The sequence below is a fragment of the Denticeps clupeoides genome, chromosome 19 (genome assembly GCF_900700375.1).
Source record: "Denticeps clupeoides chromosome 19, fDenClu1.1, whole genome shotgun sequence".
In the NCBI taxonomy this organism is placed as follows: Eukaryota; Metazoa; Chordata; class Actinopteri; order Clupeiformes; family Denticipitidae; genus Denticeps; species Denticeps clupeoides.
Window position 1 is genome coordinate 17,982,319 of NC_041725.1, and position 24,418 is coordinate 18,006,736.

At 48.2% G+C, this 24,418-nt stretch overlaps 2 protein-coding genes and 1 pseudogene across 7 annotated transcripts; 1 reads left to right on the top strand and 2 right to left on the bottom strand.

The window, feature by feature from the left end:
* Window positions 1–939: 939 nt before the first annotated feature.
* LOC114769204 (occludin) lies at window positions 940–13,858 on the top strand. Of its 2 annotated transcripts, none has more exons than XM_028962014.1 (8): window positions 940–1,077; window positions 3,106–3,885; window positions 3,972–4,133; window positions 9,715–9,866; window positions 10,062–10,280; window positions 12,106–12,277; window positions 12,361–12,402; window positions 12,584–13,858. In XM_028962014.1, exons 2-8 carry the CDS (start codon window positions 3,130–3,132, stop codon window positions 12,683–12,685), a joined length of 1,605 nt encoding a protein of 534 aa, XP_028817847.1. In that variant the 5' UTR covers window positions 940–1,077; window positions 3,106–3,129; the 3' UTR covers window positions 12,686–13,858. The 2 variants fall into 2 exon arrangements, with proteins under 2 accessions (XP_028817847.1, XP_028817846.1); XM_028962013.1 differs by lacking the exon at window positions 940–1,077 and adding an exon at window positions 2,833–2,859.
* Window positions 13,859–14,284: 426 nt separating this feature from the next.
* On the bottom strand, window positions 14,285–14,402 carry LOC114769817 (uncharacterized; annotated as a pseudogene).
* A 705-nt stretch (window positions 14,403–15,107) lies between these two features.
* On the bottom strand, window positions 15,108–20,449 carry nr2f6b (nuclear receptor subfamily 2, group F, member 6b). Of its 5 annotated transcripts, none has more exons than XM_028961805.1 (6): window positions 19,882–20,449; window positions 19,641–19,763; window positions 18,968–19,492; window positions 17,876–17,970; window positions 16,291–16,872; window positions 15,108–16,197 (listed from the first exon to the last, which is right to left on the bottom strand). In XM_028961805.1, the coding sequence occupies exons 3-6, from the start codon at window positions 19,234–19,236 to the stop codon at window positions 15,923–15,925; spliced, it is 1,221 nt and encodes a 406-aa protein (XP_028817638.1). In that variant the 5' UTR covers window positions 19,237–19,492; window positions 19,641–19,763; window positions 19,882–20,449; the 3' UTR covers window positions 15,108–15,922. The 5 variants fall into 5 exon arrangements, with proteins under 5 accessions (XP_028817638.1, XP_028817637.1, XP_028817636.1 ...); XM_028961804.1 differs by having other exon boundaries at window positions 19,607–19,763; XM_028961803.1 differs by having other exon boundaries at window positions 18,968–19,311; window positions 19,385–19,763.
* Window positions 20,450–24,418: the final 3,969 nt, after the last annotated feature.

Genomic DNA, 24,418 nt, shown 5'->3' on the forward strand with positions numbered 1-24,418 from the left:
CGTCGCCCTTGGTGAGCAGTGGGCAGCCATGACAGGCGCCCGGGGAGCAGCGTGTGGGGACGGGACCTTCATCAAGGGGACCTCAGTGGCAGCTTGGCGGCTGCACCATGATCGCTCCGAACCAGGAAACTCCATACCCAGGATATACTAGAGAAAAGAGAAGAGTGATGAGTTAGCAACAAATAACAGTAACTGAATAGAGAACCAGACATTTCTAGTCAGAGGAGTATCATTAAAGGCTAGATTTAAATACTGATACTGATAAATATATAATATATATACTGTACAGGCCAAAAGTTTGGACACCTTCTCATTCAATGTGTTTTCTTTATTTTCATGACCATTTACGTTGGTAGATTCTCACTGAAGGCATCAAAACTATGAATGAACACATGTGGAGTTCTGTACTTAACAAAAAAAGGTGAAATAAGTGAAAACATGTTTTATATTCTAGTTTCTTTGCTCTGGTAACTGCTTTGCACACTCTTGGCATTCTCTCGATGAGCTTCAAGAGGTCGTCACCTGAAATGCTTCTCCAACAGTCTTGAAGGAGTTCCCAGAGGTGTTTAGCACTTGTTGGTCCAGCTCACCCCAAACCATCTGGACTGGGTTCAGGTCCGGTGACTGTCTCCACTTCTTGTTAAGTACATAACTCCACACGTGTTCATTCATAGTTTTGACGCCTTCAGTGAGAATCTACCAACGTAAATGGTCATGAATATAAAGAAAACACACTGAATGAGAAGGTGTCCAAACGTTTGGCCTGTACTGTATATTTGATATGAAAAGAAAAATATTTCTATAATATCTCGCAGCCAGCAGGGGGCGCTACCGCGCCGCGCACCAGGTGTGCGCACATCAGGTGAAAAGATGACCAGCTGCCACCACGAAACAAACCCTGCACAGGCGTCCCAGGAGAAATGTCCCGACGAAGGAAAAGTAGGCGGGGAGTCGAGGGAACTCCCTCCCCCCGAAACGACGCGCTCCGCGGCGGGACCCGCCAGCAGAGGCCGGGCGGGGGGGAGCGGCTCCTCCCGCGGACGCGCAGACCTCCGCGAACCTCCGACTTTCTGCGCGGTGAGTCCGGCTCTGTCCGTTTTAAAACTCGTTTTTTCACTCAATGTAATGTTACTACTTCACGGGTTCCGTTCGAGTTGATGTTCTAACAGCCGTAGAACTTTCTTCTTCCTCCCTTACAGCTTCATTACTCACTATTTTATTTATCTTTCATTTAGACTAGAACCTTGCTAACAAATGTACAGGTGGACCTTCTTCCTTTCTTTGTCGTGACTCTAGTGACAGTTTATGGGGAACCACTGTGTCCCCTCTGTGTTCTGAGGCCACCGAGGGGGACACAGGTCTCGTCAAGGGGCGAGACACTCAGGGACACAATGGTACTACGTGGGGTTTGAACCTGGGACTTCTGGTTAATAGGCAAGTGGGTTAACCCGCCAGTCGGATGACCTTTGACACCTGTTCTGGCTTTAGGTCGGGTTAAAGATTGCCGAGAGCAGCATCAGGAGGTTCCGTCTAAGGAACGTGGGGGAACCGTTCGGAAGGTAAACAGAGGGACCCCTGAAGCGACACCTGATCTTCCCTCCTCGCTAGGCCCCCGCCTTTTTCACGTCCAGCAGACAGTGCGCCTCTTGTCTCCCTTTCTTCTCCCTCCTGTCCTGCGTTTTACTGTCCCCCCCCCCTCCCAAAACGCCATGGCAACGCGGCACCCACGACCGGCAGTCGTGACTTTTCCCGACAACAAAGGCGAGAAGCCACGGCGTGATGTATTCGCCCGACTCCGCCACTGTAACGTTTTGCAGCGAATCGTAACCAAAGCTGGCAAGCCGCGGCGGGCCCGAGCGTTTCAAGGTCCGCCGGACAATGGAGGGGCTTGAGGGGCGACTCCCACGGGCCAGTTCCGCGGGAAAAACGGAGGCTTTGTGTGGCAGTACCAGCCTCGCCACGTTCTAAGGCCGTGTGTGGAAAGGACAGAAAATAACCACGTTCCGTGCACGGATCGCGCCGCTCGCCGTGAATGAGGCCTTCAGCTCGAATTTTATTTACCGGAGAACCTGCTTCTGCCCCTTCGAACCGGCAGCGTTCGTCATGCACACTTGCATTTCCATGCATTTTCACGGTACGAAAAGTGTGGCTCCGGTTGAATATAAAAGACAAATCCGTGCTTCTAACGTGTCACTGTGTATGTGTGCACACAAAACGCTCCTGTCACGGTGGCTGGACAAGGAGGACGCATACGCACAAAGTCATGAGACAGGGGTTTAATACATCATAGACGGGACAAGGGGAACATCACCAAACAACGACCCGACAATGAACAGACACGAACGGGGCAGATTTATACACTCGTACACAGGTGATAACAATCGGGAAACATTTCACAGGGCCTACATGAAACTCCGGACCCGCAGCAGCCCCTGCCGGATCGGATCATGAGAGCTTCCTTCTTTCACTGCTGCGGGGTTTTAATGCCGTCGAGAACATTTCAGCAAAACGAGAATTGCGCAAGAGATGTAATGTTCTAGAAATAGAAATGTTTGGAGATTCGAAGTGATTTGCACTGTTCATTTTGTATTTCGGAACCGTGTGGGAATTAAAAGAGCGCCCAGGCTGCCCTTACCCTCCCCCTGTAATCTGAGTCGTGACGCCACAGCTATATGTGTGACTTGTGAGAGGTACGTGGGAGTATTTTGGGCTCCGAACATGTTCCGACCCAGAAGCAGAGTGCATATCCGTACACGTTCTGCACGTTCTGTATTCTGTAGCGATTCCCGCGGTGTGATATCAAAATGTTGATATCACAGTGCTGTTACGTTCTCTACGGTTATCATCATGAGACGTACGGTGCGTGAATTTGGACTCTATAACAAACAAAATGTTGCTGATATGTGTAAGTGTTTTAAAAAGCAGAATGGGATCAAATCTGGTGAAAATCGCATCATTTCCTTCATGGATGAATAAAGTTTTCTGATTCTGATCACCATGTTGTCGCTGAACGAAGAATAACGGCATATTGCTGTAATGAATGTCTGGTTTATACTATCTGATTATACTAATCCTGAATGATCTAACATCTGGTTTGACTTGCAGGATCCCCTGTCCGACTGGTGCAAGATGTTCGAGAAACAGCGGTATGACAGCCCCCCCATGTACAGCCCACCGTACAGCCCGGCGTCCAACGGCTACGGGCCGCCAGAGAGCTTCCACGCCTCCAGAGCCGAACTGGACCCGTACCCCCCGCCCCCAGGCTCGTACTACGTCGAGGACAAGCCCCAGCACTTCTACAAGTGGCTCTCGCCTCCAGGCATCGTGAAGGCCATGGAGGGTCTGATCATCGTCCTCTGCCTGGGGATCTTCGCTTGCGTGGCTTCGACGCTCGTTTGGGACTACCAGTACGGCTACGGAATGGGAGGCTACGGAATGGGAGGCTACGGGTCAGGCTTGGGCTACGGAAGCGGCTACGGCTACGGCAGCAATATGGGTTACGGTTACGGTGGAGGTTACTACAACTCGTACCCGACCCCGTACTCTGCAAAGTCCAGCATGATCGCCATGGCGGCCATCAACTTCGTGGGTGCCCTCGGCTTTTTCATCGCCACCTTTTCCAAAAGCAGCGCCTTCCGGAGCCGCAAGTTCTACCTGGTGGTTCTGGTGGTCAGCGCCATCCTGGCGGTCCTCCAGGGAATCATCAACATCGTGTACATTGTGGGGGTCAATCCAATGGCCCAGTCCTCATCCAGCATCTACAACCCCATGGTGATGATGTGCCAGCAAATGTACGGCAGTGGCGTGTCCGGAATGGGCGGCGTGGGCGGCTTTCCCATTTACAACCAGTACCTGTATCATTACTGCTACGTGGACCCTCAAGAGGTACGGCGACGGGTCCCCCCTGTCGGTTCGTGTCCGGCTCTATTTTCTGGAAGACGTGACCGTGTCACTGTGTCTTTTGTCCCCAGGCTGTGGCGATGGTGTGCGGCTTCATGGTCGTCGTTGCGCTGATTGTGGTCGCCGTGTTTTCCTTCAAGATACGGAGCAAAATCTGGCGCTACGGCAAGCCCAACATATACTGGGAGGAGCCGCTGACCCGCGGGCCCGAGGGCAGGGATGTGGAAGACTGGGTGAGTCTGGCCACCCAACCTGTCCCTGTCTCCATTACTGTCCCGGCTGGTCGCCCACTTGTGGGAACGTTACGACCGCGCTAATAACTGATTAAGGGGCAGTGGTGGCCTAGCGGTTAAGGAAGCGGCCCAGTAATCAGAAGGTTGCCGGTTCGAATCTCGATCTGCAACTGAGGTGCCACTGAGCAAAGTACCATCCCCACACACTGCTCCCCATGCACCTGTCATGCTCACTCAGGGTGATGGGTTAAATGCAGAGGACAAAATTTACTGTGTGCACCGTGTGCTGTGCTGCTGTGTATCACAAGTGACAATCACTTCACTTTTGATTATTACAAAGGCGAAATCTGATAAACACGGTCACCGTGCACATCTGGGACGTTGCTCTAATCTTTTTAGGCCACACTGATCCGCCGTGGCTCGTGTTTATTTCAAAGTTCATGAGGTGTGTCGCGTATTTTATGACATTTGCTTTTACTCAGGCTGCTCAGGGCATGTAATGTTTCTGTAACTTTAATGAGCCGAGTTAAACTTCTACAAACTGGCAAAACCGTTTTCATGCTAACGTTCACTTTCACATTCATGGGCTGTTATCTAGTTATTTAGAATAAAATTTACTTTCTACTCTTCATGTTGCTGTACTTCAGGTTCTGCCCGACACAATTTTTAATGTAAGAATTGGACTGAATCGCCGGCCTGAAAGTGCCGGAAACCCCGACGGCTCGGCGTCTGTAACCGTTAATTTGCCCTTGGTCTGGCGTGGCTGCCAGGGGATCACATGATAAAAGCCCGGCGCTGATAGTGGCTGTTTGTTCATGATCTGCCGGGTTTCACTTGGAGTGATCATTAACCAGCGGGGAGTTTCTAGTGCTCCTCAGCCTGGCTATTAAAACCACACGCTGACCTCTTTCAATGCGCGCGAAAGAAAAGGAAAAGAACGAGAACGATTATCATTTGTTGCGGCTGCTGTTTGAAAAGGAAAATCTGGTCATAGAGGGTGGTTGTAGCCTAGCGGGTAACACACTCGCCTATGAACCAGAAGACCCAGGTTCGAATCCCACTTACTACCATCGTGTCCCTGAGCAAAACACTTAACCCTGAGTGTCTCCAGGGGGGGACTGTCCCTGTAACTACTGGTTGTAAGTCGCTCTGGATAAGCGCGTCTGGTAAATGCTGTAAATGTAAACGGTCACATTTTAAACACTACCAGACCGGTAGATTGTCTACAATATCAGACAAATCCGTTCTTAACTGTCAACCCAGGCCACCCAGATACTGGTTCAGTCCTTAGTAATCGCTCGACTGGACTACTGCAACTCCCTTCTAGCTGGTCTACCTCTATGTACCATCTGACCTCTACAACTAATAGAAAATGCAGCAGCACGACTGATCATTAACCTTCCCAAGTTCTCCCACACCACCCCTCTGCTACGTTCCCTCCACTGGCTCCCAGTAGCTGCACGCATCAGGTTCAAAAACTGATGCTGGCCTACAAAGCCAAACATGGAGTAGCACCATCCTACCTCACAGCCCTTATTACACCTCGCACTGCACCTCGTATACTCCGAGCCTCCAGTACTGCTCGCTTGGACCCTCCATCTCTGAAGATAGAAGGAAGACGCTCATCTAGACTCTTCTCTGTGGAATGAACTTTCCCTCGAGATCAGAACAGCTCAGTCACTGAGCACCTTCACACGGCAGCTCAAGACCTTCCTCTTTAGAGAATATTTAGATGAACTTGTAACTTTCTTCTTGTCTGACTTCTGTATAGAAACTAGAACAGAGTGAATAAAAAGATTGTATTCATAGTTGGGGGTCCTAATGAACCGGAACTTATCACTTCATCGATGGTACCTTGAAAGCATGTTGTAAGTCGCTCTGGATAAGGGCGTCTGCCAAATGCCTTAAATGTAAATGTAGATTCTCCAGCCTAGTTAACCTTTACCTGTAGTAGTTAGTTAAGCTGGAGAGATGGAGGGTAATCACAGGAGAATGACATTCCTCTAATAACAAACGGAACGTCGGTGAGATGAGAGTTAAGGCCTCGTTTTTCTGCAAGCAGGGCCGCTTTTCTTCACATTGGACCAAACCAGGGGTCACACGGGTGTTCAGCACCAGCGTTTTGGTGGGCTGTGTGTTCGGGTGGCATCGAGTAAACGCTGCATGCAAGGTTTTCTTGCCATCAATTTCGGTTTAAATCCTGACGAACGTTAAACAGTGAAGGCAGCATAAAAGCGCAGCAAAAACGTTCAATTCGAACGTCCGAGGCCAAACTGTACTAATGGCGCTGTACTCAGACCAGGCCACCTCAGTCACTACCGGCACTACTTTTTAACGCGGATTTTTATACCATTTTACACCAAGCAACAGAATTGCTGACATCTGCATCGCAATAAGATTAATGTCGACACTACTATTAAATATATTACGAATTTGATTATTTGATTATTTTGTGAGCAGTAGGCGGCCATGTGATAACGGTTCCTTGCACAAGCGGAGCTCAGAGGAACCTTCACTTACATTTTTAGGTACAATGTGAACCTTTAGTATGATGTTACAATACAGCAATAGAGGAATTTAAGGACAAAAGAACTTCAGTGATTTTCTCCTGTCCGATACAAAAACAACAGTATTATAAATACATTTACAAAGAACAAATGACATTTAGATGTACTTCCTTTAATTGTGTCACCAAACCGATTAACCGGGGAGACCGTTACACCCACATGTACAACACCGTGTCATTCAGAAGCTGATAATCCAGATCAGACGGTATCCAGGGGAGTTGCTCTGATTGATCCGGCGTGAAGCCGGCACCCCGCTCGCCGCCAGTCGACGAGTCATGGCTCACGTCACACACAGGCAAAGTGGCGGTTTGAGTCAACGGTGCTTTGTGTCTGTCTGGTTGATTTCACAGTGAACACACAGGTCTGGACCCACACAAGCAAATTGCAGGGTCGTCACCTGTTGACTGCACCCTCAAGTACTACCTTGTTTTGTTTATTGTGTGTTGGGTTATGGATATCATGGGAGCCATTCTCCATCGTGCACTTCCTATACGAAACAAAGAGCTAACTGTTGCTGATCGCAGATTTCAGTGTTTCTTTTTCAGCTTTTTGGACAAGCACCAGCATTGTTGCTTTTTCATTTTGATATTTGTAATGTCATTATGTAAAAAAAGATGTTCGGGAAAACATCTTTTCAAAAAGCAAGGCCAAAGTCTAACCCAGACGACTGAAGAACAGAAAGCTGGCTGTCCTGCGGCACTTAGCAATTACTCAAAAAAAAAAAATCTCCTCTTGCAGCTAAGATGCATCATGCCGAGTTAAAAAAGGATGCAATTGCACAAAAAAAATAAAATAAAATGGGATATCCTTACACCATGGACATCTACACACAGGACAAGGTAAAATTCAATTCAATTCAAGAAAATGAGGCTACATTCATACAGTTAACAATAGGTGCACACAATCTTGGCATCAGGAACACATACAGGAACGCATCAGGACCGGAACATGACAATTCCAGTAGGCACAGATTCCATAGTTATCACTAGTCATTTTATTGATTTATAGCCTCTATTAACGTCAGACATAAAAATGCAGTTATTTTACGATTCACATTCCAGTGATGCCATCCATGTGGAATGATCCCGGATTAAGCCAATTAAACCTGTTTCCTTTCACCTGTATCTGGGGCACCAGCATTAAACCGCTGAAAACGCTGACCGGCTGCCCTCAGAGTGTAGGAGAAGGGTTTCTGTTTAAAATGGATGATTTTGAGATTTTTATTTTTTGGATTAATGTCCCCGCTTGAACCCTGCAGCCTGATTTATATTCTGTTCTATCTGCATTGCGGCTGGTGCAGACATCAAAAGGGACCAGTGTACCAGGGATACTTGTGTCTGTCGAAATGACCTCATTGCGATTACGCTCGTTTCCACCGAGCATTGGCGTGGGAGCTGCTGGTGCTTTGCTCTGGGTACGGGGGACTCTCCAGGACCCCCCCCGTGGCCCCGGGTCCACGGCCCCAGACATTCTTTCCCCTCTTACCCAGTCTGCGCTCAGCTCAGTGGCCCATGTGGAGAGGGGCATTGTTGGGATTCCTGGATGACTTGCGGGCTTCAAAGGTGGCTTTCCTTGCAGCTGCACGGAAACTCGCCCCACCCTGTGATTGTTGTTCCTCCTGGTTCCTACTGTGGCTTCCTTTGACACGAGTGGAGAGGATGATCATGAAATGGTTAGAATGGGCTGTCGGAATTGCCACTGTAAAACTCCATTGCAGAACATTGCAGTGAAAACTACAATAAAGAAGTTCCGTCATTATGCCTGGAAGCTTTAGATCTCGCGTCTACTCTACATTCTGCTCGGTGTGGATGTTGGAAACATCTGCTGAGGTATTCTTCCTCGGTCAATTGTGTGGGAGATCTTATTCTCGTCATCCTGGTTCTGGACCAGCACAGGAAGTGCCTGAGTAAATAAACAATCTTTCCGTGCTCTTCCCAACATTTTATGCCGAATACGGAACGATGTTAGACAATGCTGCTCTACCTGGTAACAGATTTCATGCAAAACAACATTCTACAGTTTGGGGTGTCAAATCGGCATATCTGCATAAAGTAATTTTATGAATAATTTAAGATGATGTGCATTTGAATTCCAGAATTCAAGTTTTATCAGATTGTAAGAATATACAGAAACGTCCTACTTCTGAAAAGCACCTTCATTGATACAGTCAACACTTGGTTTGACCTTGAAGGTTTAATTCAACAACACAAAGTCATTCAGATCATAATAGCCGTATTGCTTTGAGAGAAGGCCTTGAACATTTAACCTTTAAAGGTTCCCTCCATGAAAATGTGACTTTGTGAGATTATTTAACATTAATACGAGTTCCCCTGGCCTGTCTATGGTCCTGCAGTGGCTAAAAATGGCGATAGGTGTAAAGAGTTTTTTTGGTCATTATGCTTCATCTTTAAGAGAGTGGCAGCTCAGACGATCGGATCTGGAATTTGTCTCCTTATGACATCATAAAGGGAAAGGTTACCTCCCGTTTCTCATGCTTTTTCTGCCCAGAGAATTTTGCGACCCTCCCCAAAGACATGATCTCCACCGACCATTCCAAACGTGTGAAGCATTGCAGTTGCTCGGTGATTGGATGTAAAAATGAGCACGAATGTATTTTTTAGTTCCGTCACACGAGACTCTGAAGAACCAGTTAATTTAATTTTTTCTGGAAAAACGCCGCCATGACTTCCTGTCTGTACCAAACATTGTGGTTGGTGAATGGTGTTGATGACGTCATTTCCGCGAATGTCCCCTCAACTTCTATAGGCCGCTCGTCTCCTCATTAGCATTTAAAGCTACAGACGGTGAAACGGCGCGTCCTGGGAAATTTTGTTGTGGGACTGGATCAAAGTGGCCATAATTCCGCACCACGGCTTCAAAGGGACTTCAGATACAGCATTAAACTGTATCCGAATAAACTGGCGGCTTCGAGCGGCCACTCGGGGGAAAAAAAAAAGTCACGGCTGCCGTGCCCTGCGTCTGACCTCGGCTTTCTCTTGCCTTTCCCCTTCCAGGTAAACAATGTGGACGACAACCAGAGTGTCCAGGATGCCCCGACTGTGGTAATATCCGAAAAAGTTGCCCCGCCTTTAAATAAAGCAAACAGCCTGGCCTCCATTCCGCCCAAGACAGATAGTGGCTTCAGCCCAGGTTCCTACAGCAACATGTGAGTGTCCATCAGCTGAAAGACCTGTGTATACACGCTCTCTTTCATTCTCGGGGGAAATGGTTCCCTGCGTGTAGCATCATCCAGTACAGTACAGGACACTACTTTTAACGCATTTCAAGCATGAAAAGCGTTTAAACATGCATTTAGGCTTTTCTGTTTGCAACGCCTGAAGTAATTTGTGGATTTGGACAGGTACGAGCGATCCATCAGCCGACCCTCGGAGCCCCATTCTCAGTTTGGGGGAGCCAGTTCCAGCTACTCAGAGGAGGCCAACGGAACGGTGCACAAACCCTCGGCCCGCCGAGGGAAGAGGCGGCGGAGAAACCCCGAGCTGGACGAGTCTCAGTACGAAACTGAGTATACCACCGGGGGTGAAACGGCCAACGAGGTGGACCAGGACCACTGGGAAAGGTGAGAGACTGGATGGAATGAATGCATGCCTATGTATCTCCGAGCTATCGTGGTGCAGCTACATGGGTGCTTTATGTCCTGGTTCCATTCATCTGAAGCGAAGCAGTTTGAGCAGTTGGACTAAAGATCTTTTGGTTGCAACGATTTCGATCCAATTGGAAACAACAAGTAGAATCAATGCTCAGGGACACATTGGTAGTAAGTGGGATTCGAACCCGGGTCTTCTGGTTCATAGGCGAGTGTGTTACCCACTAGGCTACTACCACCCCAGAAGACCATAAATTCCCAGGTTCAAACCCCACTTACTACCATCGTGTCTACCTTAGCAAGACACTTAACCCTGAGACTGTCCCTGTCACTACTGATTGTCCCTGTCACTACTGATCTGGATAAGGGCCTCTGTAAAATGCTATAAATGTTACTGATGGTCTGGGACCAAATACCATTTACCTGGACCTCACAAACAGTGGCAGACTGCAGAAGTTGTAGAGCACTGAAGGCCGAAGAGGAAATTCCTTCCAAGCACGGGACCCCCACGTGGTCCAGTAACTTCTCGCAATTAAGGAACTGGGTCAAAGGTATTGCTGTGGATTTAAAAGCGGCCACATTGCCACTTACCCACGTTTGATTCCCAGAGCTGGCGTATTGTGAGCACTTGTGATTTGCTCGACATTTCCTCACCAAAGCGAGAGTGACGAGAGTGACTTTAACCGGTCTGGTTAAGGGCCAAGTGGCCAGCACAGGAGCAAGAAAGGTTTCTGGCGGCCAGAGGATTATTACGCTGGCCTGCATTTCACCGTATTTTCGCTGGGAAGGAGAAGGGAGGAGCTGCGAGAGGCGTAAACGGGCTGTGGAGCTGATGGGAGATAAGCTTCACTTCACAGTCAAGAGTTCCTGTTGTCGTTCTTCTGCGGAATCCGAATGCATCAAAATATTACTTACTAATATCTCACTGAATGTTTTTAAGCAAAACAAATCTGTATGCAATGTTCGATTTTATTTTTTTTTAATAATCACTGGACAGTGATTAAAATATCTGCCATTGTTGACTGGAATCCCATAACACACACATGTCAAACTGTTGGCCTGCCTGGGTAATTATATGTGACCCATGAGATAATTTCAAATATTTACTCGACCTGGCCTGTGGTTGGCGCCGCGTGCTCCACAGGCAACGCTTTTACTACAAATCCCACAATTCTACATTTAAAAAATACATCTACAGCATTTACCAGTAACTACAATCAGTAGTTACAGGGACAGTCCCCCCTGGGTCTTCTGGTCCATAGGCGAGTGTGTTACCCGCCAGGCTACTATCACCCTATTCTCTGCCAGTAGCAGCTGTTCACAAATGTTAATGGCAGACCTGTTTGTCTTGTGTGCCTGGTCAATGTAGCGGAACATAACATAAGAAGACACCACAAGACGTCCAAGGATCTGGACATAAAGCAGAAGGCAAACGTCTGGCTACTGTAAAGGCTAACCCTAAACTCAGAAGGTTCCAAATAAATATCAAGCCTTTTCCAAAAGTCTGCTAAGTAAAGTAAAGTAAAGTTTACTGTGCATTAGAGTTTTAGGTCGGCCCCCGACATTGGCCAGCTGTGTATTTGAACTCGCTCTTCTTAATCCAGCATTCAGGAGCTGGCAGAACTTAATAGTCAAAATGTCACCCGCCATTTATCCCATGATGCAACATTGAGCCTCCAGCTAAGCTCCTCTGGACATTGGATTATACCGAAAAAGTCGATATTTTTCTTCAGATCTTGGTCCAATGTCATTTTGTCATCGTAACCCATAACTGGTCCCGTGTCCTCTGCACACCCAGCCTGTACCCTGAGATCGCGTCTGATGCACAGCGCCAGGAGTACAAGAGGGAGTTCGACACCGAGCTGAAGCTCTACAAGCACCTCTGTGCGGAGATGGACGACATCAACGACCAGCTGAACAAACTGAACCGTGAGCTGGACACGCTGGACGAAGGCTCCGCCAAGTACCAGGTAGGGGGGCGGAGACCACGGGGTCCCAGCGGGGCTCGAATGCGTTCGTGATAAACACTGTTTTACACCCTCTCTCTTTTCAGGCGGTGGCAGAGGAGTACAATCACATAAAAGACCTGAAGAGGGTAAGAGAACGTGCTCACATTTCCAAAAACGACACTATGTTCGTGAAGGTCACTGCTCTTCATTATAATAACATTATAGTTTATGAGTGTTGCTCGTCCAGTTTTCCGAGAGTTTAATATAGTTCGGCATTTGCAGACTTTATCCTCGCGGATTATCGTGCTTTCTGTTATTTTCTCTTAGATGCCGGAATACCAGTCTAAAAAAGTCGAGTGCCGGCAGCTGAGGCACAAGCTCTTCCACATCAAACGAATGGTGAAGGATTACGACCGGAGCCAGCAGTAGGACTCCACCTTCCTCCATCCCGACTGTTGTTCCAAACTCAAGACGACACTCCAGGACTCTTCTTTTTTTTTTTTTACGAAGACAAATAAGCTTCAGATTTCAGAACTGACTCTGAGTCTGCTGTCCACTATCTGACGCTTTACATTCTGAGAGCAGGAGGGCCTTGTGGGGCTTTTTCTTTTCGTAAATCTTTTCTCTCCATGCCGTAACGGTTCGTCTGAATCCCCACATTTCTCAGACGGGGGCTTGGTTCGTGGTTTTGCTCAGTGGGAGTGTATCTGGGCGCGGCCGGCAAAGGTTAGCACAATGGCATCTAGAGCTGATAGAAGCCTTTACGTCTCGCTGTTTGCTCCAGATACGGGGAGTGCACCGCACGTAATCTCGGCTGATAAGGCAGCAATGGAGGAGAAAATATCTGAGATTAATTGTCATCGTGCGTCCTGTTTTACGTCGGTTTGAATTCCCCCAAAAAGTCAAGTGATTTCTGTATAGCAGCGAATAGCGTCCGTGCGTCTGTGTATGTGTGTGTGCCTGTTATCCAAAGTGAAGGATTTTTGTTCTTTTTTAATCATTTTTTAAAAGTGGTGAGATTGAAAGGTGTGTATTAAGTCCTGGCCTCGGCACTCGCTTCCCTCTAGGTGTAGCTGTTAGGATTATTGGACTGACTGTTGCAAAAAAAATGACAATAATAATCTTTTAATGCCATAAAACCTACATAATTGTGCTACATGTTGTTTATTAATGCATTTTTAATAATCGTGCAATTCTGGTCAGACACCAGTCACTGTAAAGAATGAAGTTTTTACTGCCTCTGATCAGAATTCTGTTGCCATTTTTTGATGTACTGTTTCTAAGCAATCCCAGGACATCAGGGGACCTCCTCTAAATGACCTTGGATCTTCATTATGACATCACATTCATCAGGGATTAATAACCACTCTTCTGCACCACTCGTAGCTACGGTAATCTGTGTACATATGAATTTTCACGTTAAACACTGCCCGTCTTTCTCTGCTTTTTACTGTTGTGACTGATTTATTATTTTTTTAATGAATTTTCATGCCGTTTTTTTCAGCTCATATTTTTATAAATGGGAGCAGTTTTGTAATCTCACACATTATTTCGTTATATGTCTCGAATAATAATCTAATAAAAAAATTGTATAAATATATACATGGATCTCATTGAAGGAGGCTTTTTTTTCTGACCCATTTGACAGAACATTGATTGGGGTCTCATAATGACCAGTTAGTCCTGAAGATGGCAGTGTTGGTCTTTTTGGAGTTTGTCGTGTAGGACGACATGTATCAGTAAACCTCCTTCCCTGCCATCACTGCATATATTGTACACAGAAAACTTTTTCTCAGAAAAGTGCACATCAAAATTGTCAACTCAGAATTCAGTGCAGAACAGATGTTGGCTGCCATCTTCGTAGCTGTAACACCGTCCCCACACACTGCAACACCCTTGGTGATCAGTGGGCAGCCATGACAGGCGCCCGGGGAGAAGTGGCACCTTGGCGAGTCGGTATTCGAACAGGCAACCTTCTGATTATGGGGCCACTTTCTTAATCGCTAGGCCACCGCTGCCCCTATTTAAGGCTTACATCACCTGGTATTCCCCGGCAGTCTCCCATCAAGTACTAACCAGGCCCAACCCTCCTTAGCTTTCGAGATCAGACGAGATCAGGCGTTCTTCGGCTGGTATGGCCGTATGCAACACCCTGCAGCACTGGGAGCCTTCGGCATATGCAATTTGGTGCATTTACTTGAACAATGTCTTCAGGTACCGAGAAAACTAATCATATGTGAAATTTTTATTTTATGTTTATCACTAACTGAATATCCTGCTGAATCTAAATTGGGGTCACATCCCAGTAATCACCAGGGGCAGGGCACAAACCCCTCTGCTGTACTCTACATGTATGTATGTATGTATTTACACACACACACACACACACACACACACACACACACAAAATAGCCACCTTTGCTCTGGTTACTGCTTTGCACACTCTTGGCATTCTCTCGATGAGCTTTAAGAGGTCGTCACCTGAAATGATTCTCCGACAGTCTTGAAGGAGTTCCCAGAGGTGTAAATGGTCATGAAAATAAAGAAAACACATTGAATGAGAAGGTGTGTCCAAACTTTTGGCCTGGACTGTATGTGTGTGTCCAAGTGTTAATTCCTTCAGTTCATTACTAATGTTGCTAGTACATGATGTTACAAATATGCATCTACGCCTTCTTGAAAGAGGTCACGCTGGTGTACGGTTTCAGTCACACAGACCCCATTCATACCAACCATTAACATCCGTCTTGTGTCATGCAATCACAAATAAACTGTCCCAATGCTGCATTCATATTCGAGATACAATATACAAGATCTCTTTCACTTCTATACATCTGCTTCCTCAAAACAATACGGTTTTATCTTTTATTATTAGTATTCAAAAATATCCAACATTTTCATCGTCAACGTGACAGTTTGCAACATTCAGGATTATATATTTCTTTTATAAAAGAGATTCTACTACAATGCCAAAATGATAAGCTATTGTAACATTGCTAAGGTTTTAATATTTTTGTTCAAGTAAGTAATTTGGTTCTTTAGCTACTATTGATGGTACAGCCGCTCATGACATGTTAAAGAACACACAATAACCTCGTTAACGAACTGTACATTTTGGCAAACACCCTATAATGATCATTTTTTTAAAAAAATATTCACCCAAACCACTCAGCGAGGCCCAATCCGGAAAAGTTTAATCCCTCCCAATAATCTCTCATGAAGCGAGGGCTTCTCTATTTAATGATTTGTTGGGGATAAACTGGTACCGGCCGACTAGACACAAATCTGTAATTAAAATAGTATTACTGAGGTGTAATTAAATCAGACAATGCTGTGTATAAAATCTGTACCCATCAAGGTTCAACTAAATCCATGCAGCGCCACTTTTCACTGGAACAGTCCGAGTCTATAGACACAAACGTAAATCTCCAGCTGGTAAGAACCAGGAAGCGATTGCAGTTTTTGGCTGAGGTAGCACACGCTGTGCCTCTTGACCAGCAGCGTCATTTCACAAGTGGTGGAAAGGCTGATCTAGGGTCAGTCCTGCCTCATGGCTTTGCACTATCTGGCTTTGAAAACCCATGACCCTAAACCAGGAACGTCCACGTCGAATGTTGAGCCTGGTCTGGGGTTCCACAGCGAGAAGGATCAGGGTCTGGTTTAGGTCTATTGTCCCGGGACATAAGGCCAGCTGATGGAGCTCCCGGACAACTGCATGTCCCGGATGAGGGTCTCAATTGGCGTCTTGCCCACCAGGCGCATGAAAAAGAGCTGGGAGATGAGCGAGGCGGGCACGGCTCTCAAAGCGGGCAGTCGCAGCAGAAGACGGCCAAAGCGCTGAGGCTGGCCTGGGTATTGCATGCGCTCGTACTCCATCAATGCCACCTGCGCCTTCTCCTGCAGACTCTCGACGTGGAGCGGGTCCGACAGGCCACAGGCATCTGAGGAAGGAACAGGAGAGCATTAACGTAGTCAGAGTGTGTCCAAGGGGATGGTGGAGTCCCCATCAAGTCACCAAACTTTTGTGCACTTGCCTGGCGAAAAGAGGGCAATGGCCTTGAGGCAACTGTACTCTGCAGAGTCCACCTGCAGCCGGGCAAGCTTCTCCACCTGGTCCTGGAAGATGCGCACTTGGTCCATGAAGGAGACGACCCGTTCCGCAGGCATTGGGGACGAGTGGAAGCCCGCGGCGGCCAGCAGAGGGGCCATGTGCAATGGCAGCGCCGACTGGGCAGCATTCAGGATGAAGAGTTCGCTCCAGCTCAGCCGCAGCAGAGCCACCTGCTCCAACACGGGCAGCTCCGGGAAGAAGGGGATGTTGCGGGCCCATTCGATGGTGCTGAAGAGGAGGCGGGCCGCCAGCTCACAGATGTTGTCGATGCCTATGGTGGAGCCGGGCTGATGCTGCTGACCGTACTGTGAGCCGTAGCGGCTGTTTGGGTACGGCTCAGCCCTCAGAAGCTGCGAGATCAGCTCGGACACCGGCTGCCCATTGAAGAAGTCACCGGCCCCGCCCATCCCTACTCCTGCCGTGCCACTACCGACACCCACGCTGCCCACCATAGAGGTAGGGCTGATGGCGGTGTGGGACAGAGGAATTCGACCACGCTGGACTGCTGTAGAAAGAACAGAGATTTCCTTAGGGCAACATATCATTGCTAACCTATTTAAAGTCTCATGACATTAAACATATTTTTGCTTTTATGTTGGTCTTATTGGTCCCCTAACTCTGTATCTGAAATTCAGCCATGTTGCAGAATTTGGTGCCTGTAGCTTTAAATGCTAATGAGGAGGAAGAGATAGGTGGGACGAGGAGGAGAGTGGCCTATAGAAGTTGAGCGGGCATTTGCGGAAATGACATCATCGACACCATCCACCAACCACAATGTTTGGTGCAGATAGGAATTTTTCAAGGAAAAATAAAATTAACCCACTGGTTCTCTTTATTTTATGTTTATAACTAACTGAATATCCTGCTGAATCTAAATTGGGGTCGCGTTAAGTTTTAGGGGAGGGGCGGGAAATTCTCTGGGCGGAAAAAGCGTGAAAAACAGGAGGTAACCTGTTTATGATGTCATAAGGGGACAAATTCCAGATCTGACTATCTGCCCTGCCACTCTCTGAACAGCAAAGCAGATTGAACAAAGGACGCTTTACACATATCACCATTTCTAGCCACTGCAGGGCCATAGACAGGCTATTTCTCACAAAGTGAAATTTTCATGTCATGGGACCTTTAACACAAAATTCTAGCACAACCAAGATGACAGCCTTCTCAACTGCACTTCCAGTCCTAAAGAGAAGTGGGCGAAGAGGTGACAAAACCATTCTTTCTCTTGGTTTTGACATAGGATGTTCATTTGAACTAGCTCTGGTGTCGGCACAGTGTGATGTGGACTATATTGTTGGAGGGAAATGGAGGGTAGCTGTCAGTTAAGGGTCATGCTTATAGATGACAGACCGATTGCCCTGTTTCACAGGGAACATTCCCAGACGTTCATTCATTAAAATCGAACATTTCTATCACAGCTGCTAGTGCAACCGACAAATAAAAAATGGCATAATTTCGGGTTCGTGGCACAACCTTTCCTCATGTATAGATGATATTCAGAAAATTACCCTCTTTCCTCATGCCAACACGGAAGCATTTCTTCAGGCGGCAGTACTGGCACTGATTGCGGTGATGCTGGTCAATCTGGCATTCTCGATTTGATCTGCATGAAAAGAATCAATATGTTAGCAACAGTGCTAATGAGATGATGGTCTGTACTATCTGAACCGAGAACCCTCTGATATCCTAGTTCCAGTCCAATCCACAGATGTTTTTCTGTCTCTAGGCAAGACATGTCTTCGGTTTTTACATTTATTTTGCCAAAACATTTACAGCATTCACCAGACGCCCTTATCCACTTACAATCATTAGTTACAGGGACAGTCCCCTGGAGCAACTTAGGGTTAAGTGTCTTGCTCGGGGACACAATGGTAGTAAGTGGGATTTGAACCTGGGTCTTCTGGTTCATAGGCGAGTGTCTTTCCCACTAGGCTACTACCACCCTACAAAAAAACACATCCTGTTACACGTTCCCCACAGAAGCGGCTCGTTTTAGGAACAATCCTACATCTAACCTTAGTAAATCATCAGCCCCTGTAACCTTGACACCCTGCAGCGAGCAAGGTCCAGGGCCTTCAACAGCTTGAAAATGCTACCGGGACTAGATATTCGGGCCATTCACATGCAAATGAAGCCTACAAGACCTTTATGCACTAAATATCTTGCTCACAAAAGGAAAGTTTTGCCCAAAATGTCAGATAACCTCCCAATCCCTTCTAGAATTTCAGCTTTGTGAATTCCGAACCCTCTTACTAATTCTTGACAACAAGAAAAAAAAGACTACAGCTTTCCAACCAGCCCTTCAGAGAGAAGTTCTCTTCGATTTGTGATTAGATAATGCAAGAATATGGCAGGAACAGGAACTTGCCACGTCCATGGGGTACGTTGTGAACAGATGGCAAGGTTCAAGAGAAGGAATTCCAGGGGCACTGGTAAGGCTAAAAGTTTGATGTTGTTTATCTCCCATAGAGCAACGATGTGAATGAGACAAACAAGTGATATTGTGCGTTATAGATTTGCATATTAAAGGATGTGGTTGAAGTTGGCATTTTAACTACCCGTGGGCACACACACACACACACACACACACGTGGCCTCACCTGCATGTGTAATTAAGGTTGCGCCGGATGCTCCTCTTGAAGAAGCTCTTGCAGCCCTCGCAGGTGAACACGCCATAGTGCTTCCCACTGGACTTGTCTCCACAGACCACGCAGTCCACCACGCAGGTCTTGTCCTCCTCGCCCACCTCCACGTCACTGCTCCCGGCTTGGGGAGACCCGTCCTCCTCTTCCCCCCTCATGTAGCCCTTGTCCCCGAGTCCGTTGGTGTCCCCGTTGGGGTTCCCCCAGCCCCCGCTCACCATGGCCATCTCTGGGCAGCCTGGACCACCAGCTGTACGAAGCCTGAAGTAAATCTCCCCAGGACCTTTAATCCGCTGTTGCTCCTTTGGTGCAGCAAATGAGGGTCGGCCAACGGCAAAAACACTCGGTCAACTCCTTTCTCTTTTTACAAACCACCTGCAGAGTGCAGTTTCCACGCCACCCACACGCCTCTCTTCATCCAACCCCGACACGCCAATCCCGCCGGACTCCGCCAGAAGAAGGGAAAGAAAGAGCCGCCTGCCCCTTTTCACAGGAAACAATAAATTACTCATGGACGTTCACACTGTCTCGCGGGGAAAAAAGCTCAGAGCAGCGCAGCGCAGCGAGAGCAAGAGAAGAAGTGCTGGGGCTGTGCACCGGCATGGGGAAATATGCTACGGCAACATTCTACCCCGATGAGACAGGCCTGGAGAAGACTGCCTGACCCAGTTAGACCAGTTCTCTCTGTGTGTTTTCGCCCAGGAGAACGGCGCCGTTTCACTGACAACCTCGCGGCAGGCGAGCAAAAGTGGTGCTAAGAAAAAAAAAAAAAAGAAAAGTTAAAAAGCACAAGGGCCAACTGTTGCAGTAACGGGAGCGCAGGAGGACCTAGTCACCCCCCCGAATGGCCCTGGCGTGCAGGGGTGACTTACAGCTCGGGCCAGAGGAATGCGGGCCTGACCTGGACAACGATAAACAGTTGTGCCTCCTCGCCTTCCCTCGACGGGATCAAAGTTCACAGGAGCGGCCCCCTCCTTCCCCCCGCCGCCTTCTGCACGCGCTCTCGGAAATCTGGCTCCTCGTGGCAGGAGACGGGGAAAAGGAAAAGAAGTTCTTTCCCGGTCTCCCACCCCCCCTCGTTGGGTCACTTCTTGCCTGTCCGGCGGAGGTGGCTTCAGACCCGGAGGATGCGCTCTTGATGAAAGTGCCGTCCCTGATAATCAGCCTTGCGGGGCTCTCGTTTTATTCGGCTGGCGAAGGAAAAAGCCGCAACTCCTTGTTTGAGGTGAGCAAGCCAGCAAGCCTCTTCTGTCTTCCCTCCTCCTCTCGATCTCTGGCCAGCGCCGTGCGTAGGAGAGCAGGAGAGAGCGTGTGTCTGTGTGCTCAGGGATTTGACACTGCTATTCAAGCCCTCTGGTTGCCATGGCACCGCTGCCATATATGGACATTGGAGTCAAAGAGCAGAGAGTGGGCCTTGGAGCCATACACACACACAGACACACACACACACACTCAGAAAGAATGAGCCGCCTGGCCTCCCTAATGCCCCTGACCCCCCCCTCCAGGCTGGCCTTACAGCTCTGGGGGTTTAACTCCAACACTGCCACACACCAACACAAAGGCCTGTTTAGCCAACAAACCTGATCCACGGATAAGCCACGCACTGTCAACAAGATGCTTTCTGTATTTTATTCCTCTGCCGCCGATTTTTTGTCCATCGCTGACCGGTGTTCTCTCTGTGCAACAGGTATCATGATTTTAATTTCCAACAACAAAGAAAGGGAACATTGGAATGTGTAGCGTGTTGCATTTGCTCAGGGAAGTGTGGCCTGCCCATGGACAGGTCTGATGTGTGGCGCTAGGGATCCGGTGGTGGGCAACTAGAACCACAGTGTCCTCAATGGGGGACAGCCGGGTCTCGGGATTTTAAGATGACTTGCACCCCTTTCAGTTAAGCCCCATAAACAGGAGGGTGCCACAATGGCAGGGTCAGGAGAGCACACACAAAATCAGTTCACTCATGTCCGTTACACAAAGGACATGTTTTTTCTGATCATCGCTGAAGTCTAAGAACTCAGTTTTGTGTCTGTATGTATGAAAATGTACGTGTTGGTCTAATTGTACCAGAGTGTGTGTTAATATGTACCTGTGGGCACAAGCATGTGTGTTTCTCTGTAAATTAATGTGTGTGTGTGTGTGTGTGTGTGTGTGTTTATGTATGTGTCTACTGATTTCCACATAAATGGAATAAAAGATCAATTAGTCAATGTGAGGACATTTTTTAAAGTCCTCACAAGGCAAAATACATAAAAATAAGTGTTACAAAGACAAAGTGTGTTTAGGTTTAGAGTTGGGTCTGTAATACGTTTGTTATATAATCCTCTATTGCAAAGATAAAAACTCCTGTGTGTGTGTGTGTGTGTGTGTGTGTGTGTGTGTGTGTGTGTGTGCGTGTGTGTGTGTGTGTGTGTGTGTGTGAAGCCGGCTACAGGGCTCTTTGAACTGCAGTTAGGAATGCAGCTGGCAGTTTTCTCGCTGGCGGAGGCCTGGTGATTTGCGAATTCCTCCCGCGGTCAGGAGTCCACAGCAGCTGCGCGGTTACACCGTGTCCTGAGCGGCCTGCCAGGCAGCCCTGTCCTCTGTGCTCTGACCCGTCCAGAACACGCACCAGCTGCCCAGTCCGCTAGCAGGTCGCAACACGCAGAACAACGTACACCGCGGCAACGGCTCAGCTAGGCACCACGCTACATATCCCACGGCTGCTCTTATGTGGCTTACGGAACGCATGCGGCCGTTATCGATTTATTCAAGCTTTGTTTATTTTTAAAAGCATCTCAGTTTACTCCTACACATCAGAGAGGAATGCTGAAGTGTGAAGGAATCTGGCAGCGGAGTTTAAATTTTAACCATTTCGTGCTCCTAAACGCTTCGAGGATTAACGCAGCTCTGCTCCAGTAGCCACTCGCGGATTGCGCGCTCGACCTTTGACCTTGCATTGGCAGCGAGGCGGCAGAAAATAAACAGGCCCAACCTGAAACCTACCAAAGGCAAGTCTCTACTGGGGGGAGGGCGCTGGGTTGCTACGCCCCTCCCGACTCTTTGACGACAGCCAATCTCTGCTCTGCTGTGCATGAGTTAATGGCACCAGTTTAACGGTACTGGATTTCTAGGGTTTGTCTCAAACATGATCTGACAATGGGGTGGAAAATTGGTCACCCACCACTCCTTTCCATGAAGAAGGTGAATTGGTCTTAGGGTAAGCCTGGCCTGTGTTTTTAGGGGTTGTGCCTGAACACTGGTTTTGCAGGCAGGTCTCTGGGGAAACCAGGAAACACGATCTGGCTCAGGGGCTTAAATGTCCTCGGGGTTTGAAGCGAAAAGGAGCACAGGAGACAGACTAAAGCCAGAACTAAAACAGAGAGTCAGATAACCCTAGAGCAAACAAGCTCGGATCTCCAGTGCATCGCTTTCATCTCTGAACAGCCTCGAGCACTGATCTGAGACCTGTGACCTGTGCGTTTTGAGGAATTTGGAGGAACTATTATTTACCGATGCGTGTGATTAGGTCTTCGTTGCACATTTTGCAAGATGGTCAGCATGTTCTAAATTTGCTGCGAGCTAAAATTGATGAAATTACATTAAAATACATAAACGTCACCAAAAAAGGTGGAATTTGTTGCCCCCCTTGCATCCATGAGCGGCTTTTCATGTACCGGGCTGTTCTGTCACCTCATTAACCTTTTAATCGCAGGTTCAGACCACGGGTGCAGCTGGTGAGCGAGGTGAGCTCATGGTCCCCACCCAACCTCTAATGGAGATCCATTAAGCCACCTCATTGGATAACTGGATTACAGGTCACCTTAACCCTTCCCCTGCCCCAGCGCTCAGCCATAAGGTCTTTTGTTGGGGCTAATCCCATTTTCCCGCTCTGAAGTGTTATACGATCTCAGTAGGGTCGACTGTGCCACCCTCGCCAGGGTCACAGCCCCGGGTGCTTAATGGTGTCTTGGTCCAACATTATGCGGCACCGAGCTTGATTGGGACAGGCTGCTAATCAGCCAGCAGGACTCTCACGCTGTTGCGTGCTCTACTTGCAGCCTGGGCGTGTGTGTTAGTTCACAAAACATTCACGCTTGCACAGATGTGGACGCTTGTGTGTGTGCGTTTTGTCATCCGGGGAGGGACATGTCACGTGTGTGAAACTGTGCGTGTGTTGGGGACGTGATTAAGGTCAAGACTCTCTCTCCAGGCGCGTGGTGTCATGAGTCAGTGGGCCCCGCGCCAGGTGGCCTCATGGGTAACGGCGGCGCACTGAGAAGTCTTTATGCCGCCTTCTACGGGGACAACTTATTTAAATGTGAAACGGATTCACCCGGCAGATGAAGTGACCTTAGCCCTGTGGGTCACTGCCCTCTCTCTCCCCGTGTGTGCGCTTCTGTTTGTGTGTGTTCGGGCGGGAGGCGGGGCCGTTCATTTGTTCACCCGGCTAGCGGCCGACCCCCCAACCCCTCTCATTGTCCTCTAATAGTTTGGATATTTTTTTTCCCAGGCCTCTATTTCCCTGACCTTTTGTAATTGCTTTATAGCCTTTTCTATATTTTAACCCGCAAACAGCTGCTGCAGGCTGGACACTGGAGGCTGACACTTCCCACAGTGACCCTTTTTAGTCCTGGTCCTTAAATTAAGGAGTTCATTTTTTCCCCTTTTTTTTTTAGGATTTGAAAATTGATGGATGGATACATGTTCCCAAATCGGAAAAACCGCCTGTCTTGAGGCTATCACATATCACGTGTTCACGCGCAGCACAATTCCCATCGGATTGAATTGTAAGCGTAAGAGCGCCTGGCCCGGAGGCCATAAGTGTGTTCGGGTTGCTGTTAGCTTTTGTCATCACGGACAAATGTGGGCCGCTGGTGGGGCAGCGGTGGCAATAATAACGACATTTGGCAACAAAACCTTGGAGCTTCATAATGATGATCCCTACATCTCCAACAGCCAATCACATGTGGCCTCCCGAGTCGCGCACCACTCTGTGGCCTTCTGAACCCGCTCTCCAAACTCCCAAACAACAGCCGGGTCATCTTTTGACCTTGGGGCTGTGACATATGACCTTTTCCCGCAGCAAAGGTCTCCCAACCCACAGTTCCCAGCGGCAGCCAGGCGACCGGCCGTGGCAGGGGTCTCCGGTCAGGGTGTGTAACCCCAGGGAAAGGCAAGACCCTGTGAAAGGGTCAGACATGTCCGCAGATTCAGAGCTTTTTCATTTTCCGCCGCTACCCCACCCGCCCCCAGCCGCCCTCCTCTCTGGAGCCGCTTTGGCGTAGCCTCCTCAGATGTCTCGCTGGGGACGGAGAGACGGGAAGAGTGCGGGAAAGGGATAGGGACACTTACACTGCTTGTCAAAAGTGTCAACACACCTACTCACTTGAGCAAAACTGAAGACGCACGTTTTTTAATGCTGTGTTGAGG